Consider the following 25,569-nt stretch of genomic DNA (forward strand, 5'->3'; position numbering starts at 1 on the left):
TGAATTGTGCGCCCTCCAGTTTCTCCGGAAGTTGTCGACAGGTGTCCCGCTAAATTCTTAATACTTAGATGTTGACTTATATCAATTGCAAGCGATATAGACAGCATACATGGTTAATATTTGCCATTTACCTCTGCTCGATCACATTTATCAATAAAATCGCTGTTCGTTTTTTAAAATACATTTTAATCAAGAGATGGGTGGAATAAATCATGTTTATCTTGAACAAATATAAATGAAACAAGGTTTTAATCACTATTGATATTTATTTGCTTTGAACTGAGCAAATTGGAAGGACAAATTTTACGTACAGTATTTTATGGAAGTGATAAATGAGCCCCATTGAACACAAATTAAGGCCGGTCTACACTCCACATGAAGGACAGAGTTTACTGTGTTGCAAATTTATTTCTTGCACTTGTGTACTGTGTCTTCCTGTACTAGTTGGGTCCACACACATCGCAGCGCTTCTTCTTGTTGCTACAAACTGCAATCTAGAATGATGAAAACACTTAGTTCAGGAATTTTGCAAACATCTCACTCACTCACTCACTCACATATATATTTACAGCAGGCCAGGGTAGGAGAGTCAGACACACACACATACAACAACATCACACTTACTTCAGGTATTGGAGTTGTTGGTTCTGTGGGTCGGGCAGATGGGGTACCAGCATCCTCCTCATGATGGCTGCAGAAGCTGGGGTCCTTGGGATATGTTGCCTCCTCTGGATTTGAGGTCTTATCAATGCCTTGCCCAGCTCTTCAAGAAAGAGCTGTCTCCTCTGGACCTTCCCTCTGTTCCAATCTGGGTTCAACGCCATCCAGATGGCAAAAGCGTTAAACACCGAGATGTCCAACATGTTGAAGAATATCACACGTGGCCAGCTTAGGGTTCTTCTTTTGCAGCTGTAGCCAGTCACCAGTTTGTCTAAATTGTCCACCCCTCCTGTTGTGGCATTGTAATCCATTATGATTTATGGTTTTTGATGTTCCTGGCCACATATTCTCCCATCCCTATGCAGTGTACTCATGAGTACCATATTTTTGCCTTTCTTTGGCACGCAGGACACTAGGCCTGTTCCATGTACTCACCAGCTGAGGTGGGAGCTCTGACTTGTTCTTCCGTACTGTTCCTACCATCGTCAGCTTCCTCTTGAGGAGCTCCTGTCCCAGCTAGTGCAAAGTAAAAAAGTTATCACTGTGGTCACGGAGTCCGTGTGTCATGTCCAGGACAATCCGCATCCCTTGGTTCTCCTCAGGGGCTCCTCCATCTGGCTTCGCCGTATACACTTGCAAGTTCCACGCATATGATGAAGCAGCATCACAGCAGCCCAGATCTTGATTCCAAATTTTGCAGGTTTAGACTGCCTGAAAGGGCAGCGGCCCCTAAATGGCATAAGCTGCTCATCAACAGTAATGTTGGGCCCAGTGTTGTAAAACAGGGGAAGGCGATACACCCACTTGTCCCACACTGACCTGATTGCAGATAGCTTGTCTCTCTGGTGTCTCAGTTATCAAAGCGGATATTCCTGGAAATAATGTGGAAAGTTGTCCAGAGATATTGTGGCACGGAAAAGTTCTCTGCCAGTTTCTGCATACCACAGGGATTCTGTGGGTTCTCCATTGGATCTGAAAACACCAGCAAAGATAAGAACCCCAAAGTATGCATGTAAATGAGTTTGGTCCATCTCCTTACATCTCTCTCCAAAAACATGCCTTCCCTCCAAATTAGTGCAGTCCAGAATGATTTTCTGGATGGTGTCTGGGATGAACAGTTCAAAAGAAGACTTTATGTCCTGTACATGAGTAACCATCTTTTGTTTTGGCCCTGGTTGCATCCTTATCACATTGGCACCCATGCGGGGTGGCTCATTCCTTGGGCAAGAAGACTGTTCAATTTCACAATTTTCTGACTCCATACTTCCTCTCCTGCAGGCTGCTGATGAGCTGGTTGCTGACGGGCTGGTCCTCACTGTCAGACTCCGAATTGACAGAGACATGATCCTCATATTCTGAAACTTCTTCATCAGTGGAAGATGCTCCTTCTACACTAGAAATTCTACAAATTAACTATTAAGAAGGCACACCTGATAATTGAAATGCATCCCAGTTGACTATCCCATGAAGCTGGTTGAGAGAATGCCTGGCTATTTGAAAAATCAACATTTAAAATATGTTTTGATTTGTTTAACACTTTTTTGGTTACTACATGATTCCATATGTGTTATTTGATAGTTTTGATGTCTTCACTACTTTTCTACAATGTAGAAAATTGTAAAAATAAAGAAAAACCCTTTAATGAGTAGGTGTTCTAAAACTTTTGACCGGTAGTGTATTTAATCAATTTTGAATTCATGCTGTTACACAACCAAATGTGGAATAAGTCAAGGGGTATGAATATTTTCTGAAGGCACTGTACATACCAGGTAAATACAAATGTAAGCACGTCCATAAAATAATCTGTAACTGAGGTAATATTAGTTATTTCATATACAGGGAATGGGGTAACAGGACTTTTGATTAAATACACACATTAAAATCAACAAGTTTTATGGTATTGTTTTAGGCAGAGTGTTTTTAGTTCATGGTATACAACACCAGACAAATACCTCAAAGTGGTTGTGCACAATGGTGAAGCTTGAACCACTACTGTAAGATGTACTGGCTGGTATTATTAACCTGGATCTCTTAGTCTGTAACTTCAATTCATACTGCCCTCCAATGGCATGGTATGTTCATAGTCAACCCTTTATTCCTATAGTGATGGATTGTGTCTACAACAAACATGATGAAAACCATTTGCACCACCACCAATTGTTTATGGAGTAGCAGGAAAGTCGTAATTAGCTGTTACGAGTGGTGTCTGGCTGTAAACAGCTAATCATGTGTAATAATGCTTTTCTAATCAAGTAATATGTTTAGACGTGCAGATGTGTAGCAGCTGGTAACTCACAGACAGCATTTGATTGTATTCATATATTTACCTTTATTTATCACGAGAAAGTCAGTTAAGAAAACATTCTGATTTGCACTTGATTGTGACAAGTCACACGTGGCTAGTGTGTCACTAAATGGAAAAAAGCTATGTCAGTTAAGTCTTTTACTAGATTTTACAATTGACTTTTAGATAGCTTTTCCTTTCACTGATCTGAAATGTGGTCAGTTTCTGTTCAACTCACATTCAAGCTAAATTCTATTCAATAATGTTTATTTGTCCTTGAGACAGTCAATTACAAGTTGACCCCTCACCCCTGAGGCTTCAACACAGTACATTACAGATACATAACCAACAAGGTTGGTAGGCAACACACAACTATAAGATAGATACATAAGCTTTAATATTCATAGACACGCTTTAGCAAGAAACTCATACGAGTCAATATTGGTAGGCATGAAAGCTATTCATACAATATTGAATTGTATCAGTTTCTTGCTAAACTATGTCTGAATTCAGACATATTAGTGATACTTAAAATATCGCTTAGCACTACAAGAGGTGACCATGATGTGATATGCCACACCTCATCAAAGATCCACCACCATATTTTACAGTAGGCATGTTGTTCTTTGCATCCTTCGTTCGCATGGCGAAAGAGCACTATTTTTATGTCATACAACAAATGTAAACTCCTGAAGTTTGCTGAATAGCATTGGCACTTGGATTGGAACTGGTGCTATGGTCAGAAGACATCAAAATAGAGCTCTTTGGCAACACACACCAGTGGTTGATTCGGCATTAAAAAAAAGGATGCAAAGAACTACTTACTATGAAATATGGTGGTGAATCTTTGATGTTATGGAGATATTTTGCTTCCACTGGTCATGGGGCCCTTGTTAAGGTCAATGGCATCATTAACTTTTTCACAGGTGCCAATAATTTCAGTCATGACTGTAGTTGTTTTTGACTGTGGAGTTGAAAATAGTTAAACACACTGAAAAGTGTACTTTCAAATACTAATGCTTTACCCCTAGAAGCCCACACCCAGTTTGCCTTGCATTCAAATTAAGATGAGCCTAGGACATCAAGGGGGCTCCAACATACTAGTTTAGTGATTTTTTTAATGTATTTTTATGGCAGAATGTTTAATGGATATTTTAAATGTCTTTGAAAAACAATATTTAAAAATTGTTTCAATTACAATTGGAAGTATTTGGTAGACATTCAGAAACTTTGGCCAGTGTATTTGAAAATACTTAAATACACATAAAATAAACTCAGAAAAAAAGAAACGTCCCTTTTTCAGGACCCTCTCTTTCAAAGATAATTTGTAAAAATCCAAATAACTTCACAGATCTTCATTGTTAAGGGTTTGAACACTGTTTCCCATGCTTGTTCAATGAACCATAAACAATTAATGAACATGCATCTGTGGAACGGTCCTTAAGACACTAACAGCTTACAGATGGTAGGCAATTAAGGTCACAGTTATGAAAACTTAGGACACTAAAGAGGTCTTTCTACTGACTCTGAAAAACACCAAAAGAAAGATGCCCAGGGTCCCTGCTCATCTGCGTGAACGTGCCTTAGGCATGCTGCAATTAGGCATGAGGACTGCAGATGTGGCCAAGGCAATAAATTGCAATGTCCGTACAGTGAGACGCCTAAGGCAGAGCTACAGGGAGACAGGACAGACAGCTGATCGTTCTCGAAGTGGCAGACCACGTGTAACAACACCTGCACAGGACCGATACAGCCGAACATCACACCTGCGGGACAGGTACAGGATGACAACAACAATTTCCTGAGTTACACCAGGAACGCACAATCCCTCCATCAGTGCTCAGACTGTCTGCAATAGGCTGAGAGAGGCTGGACTGAGGGCTTGTAGGCCTGTTGTAAGGCAGGTCCTCACCAGGCACCACTGGCAACAACGTCGCCTATGGGCACAAACCCACCGTCGCTGGACCAGACAGGACTGGCAAAAAGTGCTCTTCACTGAAGAGTCACGGTTTTGTCTCACCAGGGGTGATGGGTCGGATTCTCGTTTATCGTCGAAAGAATGAGCGTTATACCGAGGCCTGTACTATGGAGCGGAATCGATTAGGAGGTGGAGGGTCCATCATGGTCTGGGGCGGTGTGTCACAGCATCATCGGACTGAGCTTGTTGCCATTGCAGGCAATCTCAATGCTGTACGTTACAGGGAAGACATCCTCCTCCCTCATGTGGTACCCTTCCTGCAGGCTCATCCTGACATGACCCTCCAGCATGACAATGCCACCAGAAATACTGCTCGTTCTGTGTGTGATTTCCTGCAAGACAGGAATGTCAGTGTTCTGCCATGGCCAGCGAAGAGCCCGGATCTCAATCCCATTGAGCACGTTACCTTTATTTATCACGAGAAAGTCAGTTAAGAAAACATTCTGATTTGCACTTGATTGTGACAAGTCACACGTGGCTAGTGTGGCACACCTGAGGATTCCAACAGGCCCCTCAGGCGCGATGTCCGCTGAAGGCCCATTCTGCTAACCGCGGCCTGCTAGCTACCTAGAGCTACTTGGAACCCTACTAATCCACGACTGGTCTATCGACGTCACTGCACGAAGAGGCAAAAACAGACTTACCTCCATTGCGACGTCCCCCAAAGGCCCTTCTGCTAACTTGCTAGCCCCAGTCTGCTAACTGCTAGCTTGCTTGCCCTGGTCTGCTAACTGCTTGCTTGCTAACCCGGTCTGCTAACTGCTAGCTTGATAGCCCCGGTCTGCTAACTGCTAGCTTGTTAGCACCGGCCTGCTAACTGTCTGAATCGCCGTGTTCCCAGCCACTCACTGGACCCATATGTTCACTTGGCTACGCATGCCTCTCGCTAATATCAATATGCCTCGTCCATTACTGTCCTGGTTAGTGATTACTGTCTTATTTCACTGTAGAGCCTCTAGGCCTGCTCAATATGCTTTAACCAACCATGTTGTTCAACCTCCTACATATGCGATGACATCACCTGGTTTAAACGTCTCTAGAGACTATATCTCTCTCATCATTACTCAATGCCTAGGTTTACCTCCAATGTACTCACATTCTACCTTACCTTTGTCTGTACACTATGCCTTGAATCTATGCTATCGTTCCCAGAAACCTGCTCCTTTTACTCTCTGTTCCGAACGTGCTAGACGGCCAGTTTGTATAGCCTTTAGCCATACCCTTATCCTACTTCTCCTCTGATGATGTAGAGGTTAATCCAGGTCCTGCAGTGCCTAGCTCCACTCCCACTCCCCAGGTGCTCTCATTTGTTGACTTCTGTAACAGTAAAATCCTTGGTTTCATGCATGTTAACATTAGAAGCCTACTCCCTAAGTTTGTGTGCTAATTGGTATATATTATTTTGTATTATATATTAATGGTATTATATTATTATATATTATCAAGTGAACATAATATGACTCCCATCTCACAATGTGGCAGAATTGAATAACAGTATAAGGTATATATTTTATTTGAGAACACCAAAGTGCTATGCCCACTTTTTCTGCATACTGTACGTTGTGAATGCTTTTATAGGCTACTGTATATACATTTATCAGCTCAACAAACCACATCATAAAGGGCCCAGCCTACAGGCAATCTTAGTTGCTGTATATTTTCACTTCATATTAGTATTTTAATAGTATTTTTGTGGATGTATTTGACTGAAGTTATTGTTAAGATGTATAATTGGGTTTATAAATTAAAATGTGCAATCTCTGACTCAACTACAAGTCCATACATTGACCTTTGATTGAGGTAAATTGACATTTTAGTGTGATTTAAATGTTTTGAAATTATTGTGTTTTAGGGGTGCTGAGTGCAAAAACAGACAAACAAACAAATCAATCAAATAAAGGTTGGTAATTTGGTGCATATTCAGCCTTTCTGTTCTTTTTATACCAACCTGTGAAATGTCTCTACAACTTGTACTATCATAGACACTTCAAAGGCCTATGAATAAATATCCAAATCCCCTGGAATCAGAGGTTAGTAAACTATAAGTCTTTGAATCGCATAATCCCAGACTAATCTAATTAACGGATTTAAATAAATCCCCTGAAAGCAGCCTCCACAAAACTCTATAAAATCAATCTCAAGACAACATTTGCATTAGAGAGCTGCTGCATCCAAAGTGACAGGGTTGACCAAATTACTCAACTTTTTCTTCACTTTACCACCCTTCCATTTACTCAAAATGAACGGCACTGAGGGCAACAACTTCTACATCCCCATGTCCAACAAGACTGGGCTTGTAAGGAGTCCTTTTCTATACCCTCAGTACTACTTGGCAGATCCATGGCAATTCTATCTGCTTGCTGTCTACATGTTCTTCCTGATCTGCTTTGGATTCCCCATCAATGGTCTGACCCTGTACGTCACAGCCACAAACAAGAAGCTCCAGCAACCTCTGAACTTCATTCTGGTCAACTTGGCTCTGGCTGGATTGATCATGGTCCTCTTTGGATTCACCATCACCATTACATCTGCTGTCAATGGCTACTTCATCTGGGGACCATTGGGCTGTGCTATTGAGGGATTCATGGCTACACTTGGAGGTGAGAAATCTTTTGTGCAGGTTGTTGACTTTGGCTAGCATGGGTGCCAGTCTGTTTCTTATTGAATTGGCATTACAATGACAGCAATGAAGTTGGCGAGAGCATAAACACATCTGGAACCAGGCTAGAATTATCATTTGTCTGGAAAAGTCATTTATTAAAGCTCAAACTCAATTAAATTCAACTTGGAGACACAGGAGAGGAACGCTTATTAGGTTTATAGTTAATCCATTAGGTGCTCTTTGATGATGGGATAAAAAACATTAGAACAAAAAGTTGATGCTGGATAGTAAACAATGCCAGTCAAGCCTTTGTGCAAACAAACTTCCAGAAGTAATTAAGGCCTTCTCATGTACTCTACTACTATCCAGTATCAACTTATTTTTGTTCTATAAATTCAATTTGGGACTAAATGTTTACAAGTTTTGAATTAGCACCACATGGGCACATTTGGCCTTTCGTAAGCTTTGTTGCCAGAAAACTGGAATAAATATTTATAGAATGTAAAGGTTCACTCTCCTGCTGTCCATTCTTCTCCCCATATGGTACATTATTTAATTAGTGTTCACAGCATGTTTAACATTTTAAGAAGTAGTTTCAGTAAAGTTCACGGATTGGGTATGCAATCAGATTTTTGTAAAATATACTTGGATAGTGTAACGATCGTCTGAAAGAGGGGACCAAGATGCAGCGTGGTAAGTGCTCATATTAACTTTAATGAATCACTTTAAATAACACAAGACACCGAAAGCCAATAGTTCTGCCAGGTGAACCCCGCTCCACCACTGGCTCAACCCACTTTGGTGGCGCCTCTAGAGCGGGGTCCCTCGCCGCGGGCCCCGGACTGGAGGGCGACTCTGGCAGCGCCGGACAGGCGGGCGACTCTGGCAGCGCCGGACAGGCGGGCGACTCTGGCAGCGCCGGACAGGCGGGCCTTGCAGTAGGCCTGGCTCTGGGTGCAGGCACAGGATTCACCAGGCTGGGGAGACATGCAGGAGGCCTGGCTCTGGGAGCAGGCACAGGACGCACCAGGCTGGCGAGCATTGCAGGAGGCCTAGCTCTGGGAGCAGGCATAGGACTCACCAGGCTGGGGAGACTTGCAGGAGGCCTGGCTCTGGGTACAGGCACAGGATCCACCAGGCTGAAGAGACATGCAGGAGGCCTGGCTCTGGGAGCAGACACAGGACGCACCAGGCTGGGGAGCATTGCAGGAGGCCTAGCTCTGGGAGCAGGCATAGGACTCACCAGGCTGGGGAGACATGCAGGAGGCCTGGCTCTGGGAGCAGGCACAGGACTCAACAGGCTGGGGAGACCTACTGGAGGTCTGGTCCGTGGAGGAGGCACAGGATAGACCGGGCTGTGGGGGAGCACTGGAGGCTCCAGGCTGAGGAGCGTCGCTGGAGGCTCTGGACTGTAGGCCGCCTCGGGACTGTAGGCCGCCTCTGCAGGCTCCGGACTGTAGGCCGCCTCTGCAGGCTCCGGACTGTAAAACGTCGCCGGAAGCTCTGGACGGGGAACTGTCGCCGGAAGCTCTGGACGGGGAACTGTCACCGGAAGGTCTGGACGGGGAACTGTCGCCGGAAGCTCTGGACGGGGAACTGTCGCCGGAAGCTCTGGACGGGGAACTGTCGCCGGAGGCTCTGGACGGGGAACTGTCGCCGGATGCTCTGGACGGGGAACTGTCGCCGGAGGCACTGGACTGGGAGTGCGCACTACAAGGCTAGTGCGAGGAGCAGGAACAGGACGTACTGGGCTGGGCAGGCACACTGGAGAGAGAGTGCGAGAGGCAGGCACATGCTTACCACAAAAAGCACGGGTAGTTGACTCAGGCCTCACCCCTGGTCCAGCCAAACTACCCGTGTGCCCCCCAAAACATTTTTTTGGGGCTGCCTCTCGTTCTTCCCGGGTAGGCTCCGATATCTGTCGATCACCTGGCCCCAAGTCCAGTCTCTCCTCCCAATCCACTCCTGATGAGACCAGGTGTCCATCTCCTCCCAAGCACGCTTCTTGATCCAGTTGTAGTGGGTAGTTCTGTAACGATCGTCTGAAAGAGGGGACCAAGATGCAGCGCGGTAAGTGCTCATATTAACTTTGATGAATCACTTTAAATAACACAAGACACCGAAAGCCAACAGTTCTGCCAGGTGAACACACAAGACAGAAAACTACCCACAAAACCCCAAAGGAAAACAGGCTGCCTAAGTATGGCTCCCAATCAGCGACAACAATGTACATCTGTCCCTGATTGAGAGCCATACCAGGCCAAAACAAAGAAATACAAAAACATATTAAAAAGGACATAGAATGCCCACCCAAATCACACCCTGACCAAACCTAAAAGGAGACATAAAAAGGCTCTCTCAGGTCAGGGCGTGACAGATAGTCTCAATCAAGATTAAAGAATTTAGATTTAATTAAATAATAGTCTGGTCATTTAGAAATAACGTTGTATCGTAAAATCCATTAAGTTACGGTCCATATCATGCAGCAGTTAGATCCCCTTCTCTGTTGTTTGCATCGCCATGCTCCAACCTCTTTTACATAACAAATGCAGGACAAGCAAAAACAAATCTCTTTCCTTTCCTATACTCAATTCAAGGTCAGGTGGCTCTGTGGTCTCTGGTGGTGCTGGCAATTGAGAGATACATTGTGGTCTGCAAGCCCATGGGCAGCTTCAAGTTCAGTGTTGCCCATGCTGGTGCTGGTGTTGGATTCACCTGGGTGATGGCTGCCACCTGCGCTGTTCCCCCACTGGTTGGCTGGTCCAGGTACAGTGCATGTCATATGATATAAAAGTAAAACACAAAGATACTACATTTCTCTGACACAGATTAAGCTTAGTCCTGGACTAAAAAGCTATTTCAATAGAGACTCTTTATTGACTACGTGTTCTAATCCAGTAGAAGGCTTAAGAGAAACCATCCCCTTATGTTGCAAGTTGCAATTCATATAATTGTGATATTTTAATCACATCAATTACACACTCATTATAAATTCAGGTGTAATGTCTATGAGATGAGATCAAACAATGATGTAGACAATAATAGGTTAGGTTTAATACAATGCATCACACATATAATGCATTTGGTCAATCATGATATTCTCTAGCAAAAAGTGTTGACTTTTTTGTGTTGTTGCATTTTAGTGACATTAGCTAGGTTTCCATCCAATTGGCGACAGATTTCCATGCGAATTTTCTAAAATCTGCATTAAAACAATACACACATTTTCCCACCAGTGATGTGTTTCTATCAAATTGACTTGTTGCAGATAAAAGGTTCTGCGGGATGACGAAGTTTACATAAAATAACTTTTGCGGTTAAATTCCATGTTTCCCGAATAAAAAATGTCAAGTTAAATGGGTTTTCATCGCATTTTCAACTCTACTGATGGTTTTCTCATAAAAATGTTTTGTGTCATATAATGAGTGGTATTGGCACGCAGTTGGCTAGAGCACACATATAGCCTAAATGATGAGATTATTATTATTTGTCAAACGGCAGCCTTAGCATCAATTATCATGTCACCAGAATAAGACCGTTGCTATTTATTGGAAAGAAGCATCATGCTCATGACTTTTCACTTTCACCACCCTCTGAAGTTCATCATAATTTATTGAATCTGTAACCTAATAAAGTGTATGCTTTAGCGATGAGTCATGGTGGAGGGGACCACACAACATGTAATTGCGTGACTCCAAGTTTACTTTGATCGTTATTATATAAATATTTGCTTGTAAAAGCTTTTCCACTGACATTTCTTCGTGTAATTAATTTTTCAGACACAAAAAGATCCCACCTTGTCTCGTGTATTTTGTTTTGTCGACATACCGAAACCTTTTCTGTGGAGATTTTGGTTGTTAGTCAAGGTTAACACTGATGATCTTCTTATAATGTATAATCTAAAACTGTCTCATCAACTGACTTTCCCTCATAGATACATCCCTGAGGGCATGCAGTGTTCATGTGGACCTGACTACTATACTCTGAGTCCAGGCTACAACAATGACTCATATGTCATATACATGTTTGTCTGCCACTTCATGGTTCCAGTCTTCATCATTGCCTTCACTTATGGAAGCCTTGTCCTCACAGTCAAGGCGGTATGTGGTTCTTAGACACAGAAAATGTAACTAGCAGACCCACAAAGTCGTAGCATTTGGATTCTTGTGCTAAGGATATGACTTCTAATAAGTCACACAAGCATTTATCTTGCTTCTCTTCATTTTCAGGCGGCAGCTTCCCAGCAGGACTCAGCATCCACCCAGAAAGCTGAGAAGGAAGTGACACGTATGTGCCTCCTGATGGTTATGGGTTTTCTGATTGCCTGGACCCCCTATGCCTCTGTTGCTGCTTGGATCTTCTTCAACAAAGGAGCTGCTTTCACTGCCCAGTTCATGGCTGTCCCAGCCTTCTTCTCAAAGAGCTCAGCCATCTTCAACCCAGTCATCTATGTGCTGATGAACAAACAGGTTGGTAACATGGGATTTTGGTCTTTCCTTTTTAGTGTTCAACAAATAGGTTGGTGACAGGCCACCAACAACATAAGCCTACTTATATCATAAAAGTAAATTCTACTGTCTGTGCTAGTACTCTAGCATCTTGACTCTTCCATCTCTGACATTGTGGTCTTGCTCTCTCTCTACAGTTCCGTAACTGCATGCTGGCTGCTGTAGGCATAGCAGCCCCTGAGGATGAGACTTCTGTGTCAACAAGCAAGACAGAAGTGTCTTCTGTGGGCCCTGCATAGAGACTTCCCTCATGCTGCACTTCCTGCCCTATGATTTCTACCCTTGTCTGATGCTCTACAAAGACTGCTTTTGAAGACACACTTCTTTCACCAAATGGACATTAAACTGTATTGACCTGTAATGATAGGGCTCTGTTGTTCTCTCTATGCTCACAGACTGTGCCACTTAATGTAGTTGAGATTAGACTTGACATACATTTTATACTCCTCCAAAAGAAACAGCTGATTTGCCTCTTATAGGTGTTAACAAATGGATGAGCCTCAGACTTGCAGAACAGCTCTAATGTTTGTCTTGATGGATCATGAAATTGTATTTTTATCTTATGGTGAGGTCAGCAATTATTTTGTTGTCATAATTTCCTGTATATACAGTATTTTATAAAGAAATCTAGTACTAGATAAATACATGCATGCATGAAACTACAACTTTTTGTTTATATTTGTTTCTTGATTTCTAGTCCAGATCATTAGCACTAATGTTGCAAATTCTACACATTCCTAATATAGGCTAGCCAATTTTGACTTTGTGGCTGTGTTAACTAGTTCACACGCTGGAAAATGGCGCCGGAAGGAATGGCAGCAGTTTTACGGGCGCCCAACCAATTGTGTTATTATGTGGGGGTTTTTCGCGATATTTGAAAATGATTTTGTACATAACGTTTCTGCAACCATATCTTACGGCAGAAAAGAGCTTCGGGATATCAGGACAGCGATCACTCACCTTTTTTTCAACAACAAGCAGGACTCACACGATATGCTCCAAACACCCAGCAGGGCTGACATCCCAGTTATTCGCAAGAAGAAGCGACGCAGGTACAGAGGACGAAGAGCCGGATGCCTCGTCCGGACCCGCAGAAGGCGAGTAGGAAAGCTGCCGTTATGTCAATATTACTCGCCAACGTGCAATCATTGAAAAATAAATTAGACGAGGTACGATCACGAATATCCTACCAACGGGACATCAAAAACTGTAATATCCTATGTTTCACGGAATCGAGGCTGAATGACGACATGGATATTCAGCTAGCGGGATATACGCTGCACCGGCAGGATAGAACAGCACGCTCCAGTAAGACGAGGGGGGGGGGTCTGTGCATATTTGTAAACAACAGCTGGTGCACGAAATCTAAGGAAGTCTCTAGATTTTGCTCGCCTGAAGTAGAGTATATTGTGATAAATTGCAGGTCACACTACTTGCCTAGAGAGTTCTCAGCTATACTTTTCGTGGCTGTTTATTTACCACCACAAACAGATGCTGGCACTAAGACCGCACTCAGTCAGCTGTATAAGGAAATAAGCAAACAGGAAACCGCTCACCCAGAGGCGGCGCTCCTACTGGCCGGAGACTTTAATGCAGGGAAACTTAAATCAGTTCTACCAAATCTCTATCAACATGTTAAATGTGCAACCAGAGGGAAAACAATTCTAGATCCCCTTTACTCCACACACAGAGACGCGTACAAAGCTCTCCCTCGCCCTCCATTTGGTAAATCTGACCACAACTCTATCCTCCTGATTCCTGCTTACAAGCAAAAATTAAAAGCAGGACTCGGTCTTTAAAAAAGTGGTCAGATGAAGCAGATGCTAAACTACAGGACTGTTTTGCTATCACAGACTGGAACATGTTCCGGGATTCTTCCGATGACATTGAGGAATACACCACATCAGTCACTGGCTTTGTCAATAAGTGCATTGAGGACGTCGTCCCCACAGTGACTGTATGTACATACCCCAACCAGAAGCCATAGATTACAGGCAACATTCGCACTGAGCTAAAGGGTAGAGCTGCCACTTTCAAGGTGTGGGACTATAACCCGGAAGCTTACAAGAAATCCCGCTATGCCCTGCGACGGACCATCAAACTGGCAAAGCGTCAATACAGGGCTAAGATTAAATCATACTACACCGGCTCCGACGCTCGTCGGATGTGACAGGGCTTGCAAACTATTACAGACTACAAAGGGAATCACAGCTGCGAGGTGCCCAATGACACGAGCCTACCACATGAGCTAAATCACTTCTATGCTCGCTTCGCGGCAAGCAACACTGAGGCATGCATGAGAGCATCAGCTGTTCCGGACGACTGTGTGATCACGCTCTCCGTAGCCGACGTGAGTAAGACCTTTAAACAGGTCAACATACACAAGGCTGCGGGGCCAGATGGATTACCAGGACGTGTGCTCCGGGCATGTGCTGACCAACTGGCAGGTGTCTTCACTGACATTTTCAACATGTCCCTGATTGAGCAGACCACCATAGTATCTGTGCCCAAGAACACAAAGGCAACCTGCCTAAATGACTACAGACCCGTAGCACTCACGTCCGTAGCCATGAAGTGCTTTGAAAGGTTGGTCATGGCTCACATCAACACCATTATCCCAGAAACCCAAGACCCACTCCAATTTGCATACCGCCAAAACAGATCCACAGATGATGCAATCTCTATTGCACTCCACACTGCCCTTTCCCACCTGGACAAAAAGAACACCTATGTGAGAATGCTATTCATTGACTACAGCTCTGCATTCAACACCATAGTACCCTCAAAGCTCATCACTAAGCTAAGGAACCTGGGACTTAACACCTCCCTCTGCAACTAGATCCTGGACTTCCTGATGGGCCGCCCCCAGGTGGTGAGGGTAGGTAGCAACACATCTGCCACGCTGATCCTCAACACTGGAGCTCCCCAGGGGTGCGTGCTCAGTCCCCTCCTGTACTCCCTGTTCACCCATGACTGCATGGCCAGGCATGACTCCAACACCATCATTAAGTTTGCAGACGACACAACAGTGGTAGGCCTGATCACTGACAACGACGAGACAGCCTATAGGGAGGAGGTCAGAGACCTGGCCGGGTGGTGCCAGAATAACAACCTATCCCTCAACGTAACCAAGACTAAGGAGATGATTGTGGACTACAGGAAAAAGAGCACCGAGCACGCCCCCATTCTCATTGACGGGGCTGTAGTGGAGCAGGTTTAGAGCTTCAAGTTCCTTGGTGTCCATATCACCAACAAACTAACATGGTCCAAACACACCAAGACAGTCGTGAAGAGGGCACGACAAAACCTATTCCCCCTCAGGAAACTAAAAAGATTTGGCATGGGTCCTGAGATCCTCAAAAGGTTCTACAGCTGCAACATCGAGAGCATCCTGACCGGTTGCATCACTGCCTGGTACGGCAATTGCTCAGCCTCCGAACGCAAGGCACTTCAGAGGGTAGTGCGTACGGCCCAGTACATCACTGGGGCAAAGCTGCCTGCCATCCAGGACGTCTATACCAGGCGGTGTCAGAGGAAGGCCCTAAAAATTGTCAAAGACCCCAGCCACCCCAGTCATAGACTGTTCTCTCTATTACCGCATGGCAAGCGGTACCGGAGTGCCAAGTCTAGGACAAAAGTCTTCTCAACAGTTTTTATCCCCAAGCCATAAGACTCCTGGACTATTTTCATTGTGTGCCCCCCCCCCCCAACCCCTCTTTTACGCTGCTGCTACTCTCTGTTAATCTTATATGCATAGTCACTTTAACTATACATTCATGTACATAGTACCTCAATTGGCCCGACCAACCAGTGCTCCCGCACATTGGCTAACCAGGCTATCTGCATTGTGTCCGACCACCCGCCAACCCCTCTTTTTACGCTACTGCTACTCTCTGTTCATCATATATGCATAGTCACTTTAACCATACCTACATGTACCATACCTACATGTACATGTATTTTCAAATGTCTTTTTACTGTTGTTTTATTTCTTTACTTACCCACACACACACACACATGCATGCACGCACGCACGCAAGCATACACACACACACCTTTTTTTCGCACTATTGGTTAGAGCCTGTAAGTAAGCATTTCACTGTAAGGTCTACTACACCTGTTATATTCGGCGCACGTGACAAATAAACTTTGATTTGATATCTGCTTTCTCATTGTTTAGAATGATCCCACCTGATCTTGCCTCCCAACTGCCTTCCTTTTTAAAATACATGTATTTTCATTGTTAGAGCATCCCTTAGAGTATCAAGTCAATATACACTTAGTGTACCAAACATTAGGAACCTTCCTAATATTCTCAGTCTGTTATGGAAAGAGCAGGTGTTCTTTTTACTCAGTGTACATTTCCAGCAAACACTTTTATCCAGAGCATCTCACAGTAGTGAGTGCATACATTTTCATACTGTTCCCCCATGGGGGATCATAACCACAACCCTGGCATGGCAAGCACCATGCTGTACTAAGAGAGCCACATGGGACTAATCAACTCACGCTTCATGATTTGAATTCCACCCACTGTCGCTGATGTCTTTCCTTCAGAGATCCATGCTGACCCACTGTTGATCCAGTCTGAACTCATTTTGAACTTGCTAATGTTGCTTAAGCAATAATTAAAAATATTTTCAAATACATTCCAATACTAAACTATTTGTATGTTCAAAGAAACTTTGTCAAATACTTGTTTCGAAATGTATTTGATATTAAAATACAGTAAATAGCATTTGAACCCAGGTCTGATGGATTTGAGGTTAAAACGCAGTGAATTGCCCCTTTAACTACATTCCCACTACCTTGGTTATAGAGATCTACACATTTATCACACTATAACTCATAGAGCTGAACTATCACTTTAAATACCATTCTATTACTACCTTGCCATAGTTCTAGTGTGCCACTCCATAATAAAGGCCTTTAGTGGCATAGTATTATCCCTATCCTTTTCCACTATTTATGCAAGATTAGTGTAATCTAGACACATTGGCTTGCAGAGCAGATGTAAAAATATCCCATGTGATTACACAAGGCAAGCTTAACCTCATCAATTGAGTTCACAATGTTTATTTCTGCATGGACAACCTTTTGTTAGAAATAACTTAAAAGTCATGTAAGAAATCACAGCATATACACTCATTAGCCTCTGAGATTTTCAGACATATTTTCAGACACATTTCAAATAATGAAATAAAGGCCTACACCTTGAAGTATATGGTGACTTGTAAACAGCTTAAGGAGATAGTTCAACTAGATTGACCTTAAAGTGACCAAAACAAAAACATACTCCATTGCTAATATTTTTATTGTCACAAGCAGACTTTGTGAACAAATGGTGTAAAGTACAACAATCAAATATTGGTCTCATGTAAATGTCCTAATGTTTTTGTTAAACCAGATTTTCTGTTAAAACAGTTTTCTGACTAGAGAGTAGCTAGTAATGTAGCAGTGGTGTTTTATGAGTAATGGAAGGGCTTATGTAGCAAAACAAATAAGAGAGACAATGAACTTAGTGTTCATTGTGTCAGCCTTAAACACATATGTTTAGCTTTAAAAGTGTAACAGCTTTTTAGAACAGAAAAAGAGGGTGTATAAGAATAACATGCCTAATAATGAGTATGCAATAGAACATCAGGAGAGTTCCATTCTTATCAGATAAAAGGTATAAAATGACTTTTCTTGGATGTGAATATCTTCATGGTTCCTTCATGGTCTGCAAAACCTTTGTGGATCCAACTTTGTCCATCTATCCACCTGAAATAGTCAAAACAAAACATAAGGATAACAAATAGTCAATTTAAAGTCACAATATGGAGTTTCAGCAAAATGGCAGCTGGAGTAATGCTATCTTAAAGTCATTGCTATGGATGTAAAGAATGACAGACAGTTCATGAGTTTGAGATGATCGCTTTAATGCCGCAATCCTGAATTAGTTCAGTACTTTTTTCAGCCAAAATTATGTCCTGCACCAATTTGCTATACACATGAGGGATGAGGCTGGAGAAATGTTGGGTTACGAGTGTGAGCACTCACAGTCCATGAGATCATCATAATAATTTTAACCACATTTTGTAGTTATACGTTTGTTTACGAATACATTTTTTCACAGTTGTATTAAGATCATTGGTTATTTACAAGCCTATATCCTAGAATCACAGAAGCACTAGATATTGCATACTATAGCCTACCTTTAGCTTTATGCACTTGTGGCACACCGTATGGATGTGTGTTTGGGAAAAAATGCTCATCATTTTCAGATGATCTGCGAGGCCCCAGAGACTATATATATTATTCAGTATCGACCCGGAATAAACTTAACTACTGCTGTGCCGCCAAAATCCAGTGTAGTATCGCGTATCCATGTGCAGTGATATCTTTCTCAACGTTTCCATGACTTGTGTTTCTACAAAGTCAACATGGTCTTCCGACCAGAGTATGTGAGCGGAGCGAGAAGCGTGCCCAATTTGACTGGAGCGCAGAGCGAGTTTCCCAAAGGCTGCAGCGCCGGCATTCTCGCCCTCTCCAATTTCGCTCCAGTAGAGCTCACTTCACTTCAGGAGCTCAGGGCATGCTTGGCCCAGTACGCACTTGTCAATTAGCTCGTAGTCTCGAGTCAGAATTAGACGTTCATCCATTTCTGTCAAACTTCGAAATTGTTACAAATGTCAAATGTCTAAGTATTTAAGGTGAAGTTTAGGCATTAACTTTTTGAGGTCAGGGTTAAATTTATACATTATCTCCAAAATCTTAAGGTTAAGCATTAACTACGAATAGTTAAGGTAAGAGTGCCAAAAAAAGCCCCCGAAACATTATATCGCTGGATTTGAACTTGCAATCTTTGGAAACAGAGGCAGATGTTTAAAAACCTCTAAAGGATCCGCCCCTTTTTTTCAATCTTCGATTAAAATGACAGACCCAAATCAAATTGCCTGTATCAAATCAAATTGTATTGGTCACATACGCATGGTTAGCAGATGTTAATGCGAGTGCAGCGAAATGCTGGTGCTTCTAGTTCTGACAATGCAGCAATATCTAACAAGTAATCTAACAAATTCACACAAATGTAAAGGATGAATAAGAATATGTACATATAAATATATGGATGTGCGATGGCTGTGCAGCATAGGCAAGATACAGTAGGTGGTATAGAGCATTATATTGGGGTGGCAGGTAGCCTAGTGGTTGGTGCGTTGGACTTGTAACCGAAAGGTTGCAAGATTGAATCCCCGAGCTGACAAGGTAAAAATCTGTTGTTTTGCTCCTGAACAAGGCAGTTAACCCACTGTTTCTAGGCCGTCATTGAAAATAACAATTTGTTCTTAACTGACTTGCCTAGTTAAATAAAGGTAAAAACAAAAACAACAAAAAAATATATATTTATATACATATGAGATGAGTAATGTAGGATTTGTAAGCATTATTAATGTGCCGTTATTTAAAGTGACTAGTGATACATTTTAAGTCAATTTATTAAAGTGGCGAGAGATTTGAGTCTGTAAGTTGGCAGCAGCCTCTTTATGTTAGTGATGGCTGTTTAACAGTCTGAGGGCCTTGAGATTGAAAAACAGCTTCTGTCTCTCGGTCCCAGCTTTGATGCACCTGTACTGACCTCGCCTTCTGGATGATATCGGGGTGAACAAGCAGTGGCTCGGTTGGTTGTTGTCCTTGATGATCTTATTGGCCTTCCTGTGACAGCGGGTGCTGTAGGTGTCCTGGAGGGAAGGTAGTTTGCCCTTGGTGATGCGTTGTGCAGACTGCACTACCCTCTGGAGAGCCTTGCGGTTGAGGGCGGTGCAGTTGCCGTGATACAGCCCGACAGGATGCTCTCGATTGTGCATCTGTAAAAGTTTGTGAGTGTTTTAGGTGACAAGCCAAATTTCTTCAGCCTCCTGAGGTTGAAGAGGCGCTGTTGCGCCTTCTTCACCACGCTGTCTGTGTCGGTGGACCATTTCAGTTTGTCCGTTATGTGTATGCCAAGGAACTTAAAACTTTCCAACTTCTCCACTACTGTCCCATCGATGTGGATGGGGGGGTGCTCCCTCAAGTCCTCAGTCATCTCCTTTGTTTTGTTGATATTGAGTGAGAGGTGTTTTTCCTGGCACCACACTCCGAGTGCCCTCACCTCCTGTAGCTCAGGCCCTGAAGCAAGGATATGCATATTCTTGGTACCATTTGAAAGGAAACACTTTGAAGTTTGTGGAAATGTGAAAGGAATGTAGGAGAATATAACACAATAGATCTGGTCAAAGATAATACAAAGAAAAAAACCGTTCTTTTGTATTTTCTTTGTACCATCATCTTTGAAATGCAAGAGAAAGGCCATAATGTATTATTCCAGCCCAGGTGGCATTGAGATTTTGGCCACTAGATGGCAGCAGTGTATGTGCAAAGTTTTATACTGATCCAATGACCCATTGTATTTCTGTTCAAAATGTTATATCAAGACTGCCCAAATGTGCCTAATTTGTTTATTAATAACTTTTGATGTTCAAAATTGTGCAATCTCCTCATAAAGTATCATGGTATTCTTTCACTGTAAAAGCTACTGTAAATTGGACAGTGCAGTTAGATTAACAAGAATTTAAGCTTTCTGCCAATATCAGTTATGTCTATGTCCTGGGAAATGTTCTTGTTACTTACAACCTCATGCTAATCGCATTAGCCTACGTTAGCTTAAACGTCCCGTGGAAGGAACACCGATCCCGAAGGAGTTTTAAACACTTCTAATTTTAACATTTGCAACAACTTTGAAACAACTTTCGTAAGCATCTGCCACTGATTCCAAAGTTTGCAACCTTAACCCTAACCTTAACCATTCAGAGTTAATACCTAACCTTAAGGTTAAGTTAAGGCATTAACTCCAAATGTTTAAGGTTTAGCCATTAACTCAAAATCTTAAGGTTAGGCATTAACTTCGAATGGTTAAGGTATGGGTTAAGTTTTGGGATAGGCTTAAAACAAAAATCTCAAAAACAACTTTCTATTGTTGGATTTAAACTTGCAACCTTTGGCAGTTGATTTCTTTTTTTCACTGGATTCAAAATTGCATCCTTTGCAATGTCCACAACTCATTGTGAAATCTGAAAATACATTTATCCCGAAAGCATGATGGTGTACTACATGCACTTGCTAACAGAAAGGAAGGAGGTGGTTAGCTTGCTAAGTGTATCATTGTAGCAAAGTAATTATAAACTAAAAATCAGATCTCTTAAATGTTTTGTTCATTTTCGTTCTATTTTCTATACAATAGGTTATCATTGATTTTGGACCAAAAGGCCTGACAAATTACCTCTTTCAAGGAGTTTTCGGTTTTGATTGGGTTATATTGCCAAATCTTTTAAAAACCACTGACCAGCCTGGCAAGAGTGGCCCAAAGGGTGTTTTGCATCCCCAGTGGCTCTGCAAGTGCAGAAAGGGAATTCTCCGCTGCTTGCCTCATCTCCAGGCACCATCGTATGAGCCTGAAGCCACAGACTCCGTCCAAACTCTTGTTTCTAATAGTGAATTATAAGGCACTGTAGACTGAGCCTAATAAGGCATTTTTTCGTTTCATATTTAAATCTAAGTAAGTCACAGCCTATATGCGCAATTTATAAACTATAATGATTTAATATAACAAAATGTTGTTTAAATGCTGGGTAGTTCATGTTCCTGCCATCCTAGTGTGTTGCACTCACAAATGCTTCACAATTTATTTATTTTTAGGCTATAGCCATTGCCATTCAAATCGTATGGTTTGGTTTCAATACTTCAAAACCAAATGCTGGGTCCAGTTTGACACAAAAATAGATGGGTGTGATTTTGTTGATTTTAATTAATGGATCGAATTCGGAGTGGCAGTTTTATTTCCTGTGAGTGAGGAGTGGTTTTTAATGGAGTGGTTGGAAAAGACCAGGAGCGCTGGAGCTGTGCACAAGCACCGCTCCGTGAGCATTGAGTGGGATTTCCAACAGCTCAACTCCGCTCACATACTCTGCTTCTGACAGTTGCCAGGAGCCATTTCAGCCAGATAATTGCAGACAGTTGTTGTGCTTTCTAACCTAAGACAATAGGGTCGCCAGATGCTCATAAATGTCTCTCTTTCTCTGGAAATGTCACGTCCTGACCAGTAAGGAGTCATTTTGTTATTGTAGTATGGTCAGGACGTGGCAGGGGTGTGTTTGATTTATGTGTCTCGGGTTTTTGGGTAATGTTCTATGTTGTCTATTTCTATGTTTGAATGTCTATTTAGTCTATTTCTATGCTCAGGTTTTGGTTTGGCCTTCAATTGGAAGCAGCTGTTCTTTGTTGCTTCTAATTGGAGGCCATATTTAAGTAGGGGGTTTTTGTCACGGTGTTTGTGGGTAGTTATTTTCTGTATAGTTGGTAAGCCTTATAGAACTGTTCGTCGGCTGTTATTTTTGTTAAGTGTTCACGTTTATCCAAATAAAATACGGAAAATGAGCACGATACCCGCTGCGCCTTGGTCCACTTGTTTATGACGCACCTGACAGGGGAAAAAGGGCCTAGGTGGTGGGTGTGCCAAGGGGCATGGCAATAGGCACTGTAGTAGTAGAAAGATTTGAAAATGTAAGCCACTTTCCTGTAATTTCTGGATGGAGCTGAGAAAATGTTGCCATTTTTAAGCTAATTTCCTGCATTTCTATGCATTTTGTCATGGCTACTACTGTGTTCTTTTGCTCAAACATAACAACAAAATCAATACTGCTAAATTCATTGTTTTGGGAATTTTCATGTCTCTGACTGTCTAGTTTTTATTTTGGTGATTGCTAGTTCTCAAAGATGATATTCTAAAAAAATATTTTTACTACATACTCGATGTCTGGTTTTAGTCATTTAGCCCCAAAAAAGAATTATAATAATATTACATTATATAATATTTTTTACACTTTCGAACATACGCATCCTGAAAAAAACGGTAACTGGGTGCAAGCAGAAGCTATAGACTACCTGTCCATACTTATCTTCATCATCCTACAGAGGTATAGTAATAAAAAACAAACAATAATAAAACCTGTTTTACATTAAAAACAAATGTTTAAACAAGGTCAGTGTGATAATCTTTATTCCCTGATGAGTTAGACAAAATCCACAGTGATTACGTGTTATAATCCCTTCCCTAATATCTGAGGATAAGATCAATTAACGAATTAGTTCGGAACAACCCTGCCTAAGCTAATTCAGCCAATTTTAGCCAATGACATATGGCACCAAAAGGGTATAAAACTCCCTGCCAGGTCACCCTAGCATAGGCAAAAGGTTCACAGCCAGATCAGATCTCATCTTGCCTTTCTCTTGCATTCATTGGACATCCACTGAGTAAAGATGCAGAACGGCACAGAAGGAAGCAACTTCTACATTCCCATGTCCAACCGGACTGGGCTTGTAAGGAGTCCTTTTCTATACCAACAGTACTACTTGGCACCTCCATGGCAATACTATGGTCTTGCTGTCTACATGTTCTTCCTGATCTGCTTTGGATTCCCCATCAACGGGCTGACCTTGTATGTCACAGCCACAAACAAGAAGCTTCGGCAACCCCTTAACTTCATCCTGGTCAACTTGGCTGCAGCTGGAATGATAATGGTCCTCTTTGGATTCACCATCACCATCACATCTGCTGTCAATGGCTACTTCATCTGGGGACCATTGGGCTGTGCTATTGAGGGCTTCATGGCTACACTTGGAGGTAAGAAATCTTAAAAAATACAGAACCTACAGAATCCACTTTAGATTAAACTGATTTAAATGAATGATAAGCTGTATCCAAAGCAATTGTTAATCAATTTGGAACTAAAAGGACTGTACTCAGCGTTATTTAAATCCATTTAGAACTGAAGTAACTGACTTTGGATTGTGGTTTCATTTTCCAGGTGAGGTTGCCCTGTGGTCTCTGGTAGTGCTGGCTGTCGAGAGATACATTGTGGTCTGCAAGCCCATGGGAAGCTTCACGTTCACTTCCACCCATGCTGGTGCTGGTGTTGCATTCACCTGGATAGCTGCTATGGCTTGTGCTGCTCCCCCACTGCTTGGATGGTCCAGGTAAGCTGTAACCAGTGTAGGAAATTTGAAGTAACATCAAATGTTATTCACATGCTTTTCAAGTCATGCTCCATCCACCACCAATCCTACTCACTCACTCACAATGATCATATTGTGCAATTCTATTTCTCTTAGGTACATCCCAGAGGGCATGCAGTGCTCATGTGGACCTGACTACTACACCTTGGCCGAAGGCTTCAACAATGAATCATATGTGATTTACATGTTCAGCTGCCACTTCATCATCCCAGTCTGTTTGATCGCCTTCACTTATGGAAGTCTTGTCCTCACAGTCAAGGCGGTAAGTGACTTCTTACACAAACAACATTTATCATGCAGTTCCACATAGTGTGCATAGTACAAAATGATAGTTCTCCACTCTGATGTCTTGATTATCTTCATTTTCAGGCTGCAGCTTCCCAGCAGGACTCAGCATCTACCCAGAAAGCTGAGAAGGAAGTCACTCGTATGTGCGTCCTGATGGTTTGTGGTTTCATGATCGCCTGGACCCCCTATGCCACCCTCGCTGCCTACATCTTTTTCAACAAAGGAATTGCCTTCAGTGCCCAGTCCATGGCTATACCTGCCTTCTTCTCCAAGAGTTCAGCCTTGTTCAACCCCATTATCTATGTGTTGATGAACAAACAGGTTGTTAAAATTATACCTTTTTTTAACCTTTTTTACTTACTCTTTAAGTTTGACCTAGCAGCAATGTAATATATTGTTTGCTTAATGTGTCATGCTCAATGCTTTTCATTCGTTTCCCTTCCAGTTCCGTGGCTGCATGCTGGCCACTGTAGGGATGAAAGCAGAAGAAGATGAGACTTCTGTGTCAACAAGCAAGACAGAAGTGTCTTCTGTGGGCCCTGCATAGACTTTCCCTCATCCTGCACTTCCCAACCTCTGATTTATACCCTTGTCTGATGCTCTACATGGACTGCTTTTGAAGACACGCTACTTTCACCAAATGGACATTATACTGTTTTGAGCTGTAATGATTGGGCTCTGTCACTCCAGATAACACAGAAGTGACAAAAGCAGGGCAGTGTATTGACATTCATCTGAACCCATCTCTTGTTCTCTATGATCTCACCTGAGTCGACAGACAGTCCGTTGGATAGTTTGGAGGGCTATAATTGGCAATGATGAAATCTTAAGCCGAGCTCAACAATAAGACAAAATCTAGTCAACCCAGTTCACAAGGCAAATCTATACACTCACATACTGTGTCACTCAATGTAGTTGAAAATAGACTTGACATACATTTTATACTCATCCAAAACAAACAGCTGATTTGCCTCTCATAGGTGGTAACAAAAGGATGAAACTCAGACTTGCAGAACAGCTCTAATGTTTGTCTTGTTGGATCATGAGATTGTATTTTTATCTTATGGTGAGGCTAGCAATTATTTTGTCATTTCCTGTATATATTTTATAAATAACAAAAAATTATAGTACTAGATAAATAAATCCATGCATGAAACTA

At 42.4% G+C, this 25,569-nt stretch overlaps 2 protein-coding genes and 1 long non-coding RNA gene across 3 annotated transcripts; 2 read left to right on the top strand and 1 right to left on the bottom strand.

Moving 5' to 3' along the window:
* The first annotated feature begins 7,088 nt into the window (after positions 1–7,088).
* LOC106583539 (green-sensitive opsin-3) lies at positions 7,089–13,133 on the top strand. The gene is made up of 5 exons (XM_014167842.2): positions 7,089–7,522; positions 10,122–10,290; positions 11,459–11,624; positions 11,754–11,993; positions 12,170–13,133. Exons 1-5 carry the CDS (start codon positions 7,162–7,164, stop codon positions 12,269–12,271), a joined length of 1,038 nt encoding a protein of 345 aa, XP_014023317.1. The 5' UTR covers positions 7,089–7,161; the 3' UTR covers positions 12,272–13,133.
* A 4,195-nt stretch (positions 13,134–17,328) lies between these two features.
* LOC106583393 (uncharacterized) lies at positions 17,329–18,840 on the bottom strand. Its single transcript, XR_001323501.2, has 2 exons — positions 18,230–18,840; positions 17,329–17,795 (listed from the first exon to the last, which is right to left on the bottom strand). It is a non-coding gene; the product is annotated as an uncharacterized lncRNA (long non-coding RNA).
* A 4,526-nt stretch (positions 18,841–23,366) lies between these two features.
* LOC100136942 (RH2 opsin) lies at positions 23,367–24,957 on the top strand. The gene is given in 5 exon segments (NM_001123707.1): positions 23,367–23,730; positions 23,915–24,083; positions 24,219–24,384; positions 24,492–24,731; positions 24,856–24,957. Coding segments are annotated over 5 exon segments (1,041 nt in total).
* Positions 24,958–25,569: the final 612 nt, after the last annotated feature.

The sequence above is a fragment of the Salmo salar genome, chromosome ssa22 (genome assembly GCF_905237065.1).
Source record: "Salmo salar chromosome ssa22, Ssal_v3.1, whole genome shotgun sequence".
Taxonomy (NCBI): Eukaryota; Metazoa; Chordata; class Actinopteri; order Salmoniformes; family Salmonidae; genus Salmo; species Salmo salar.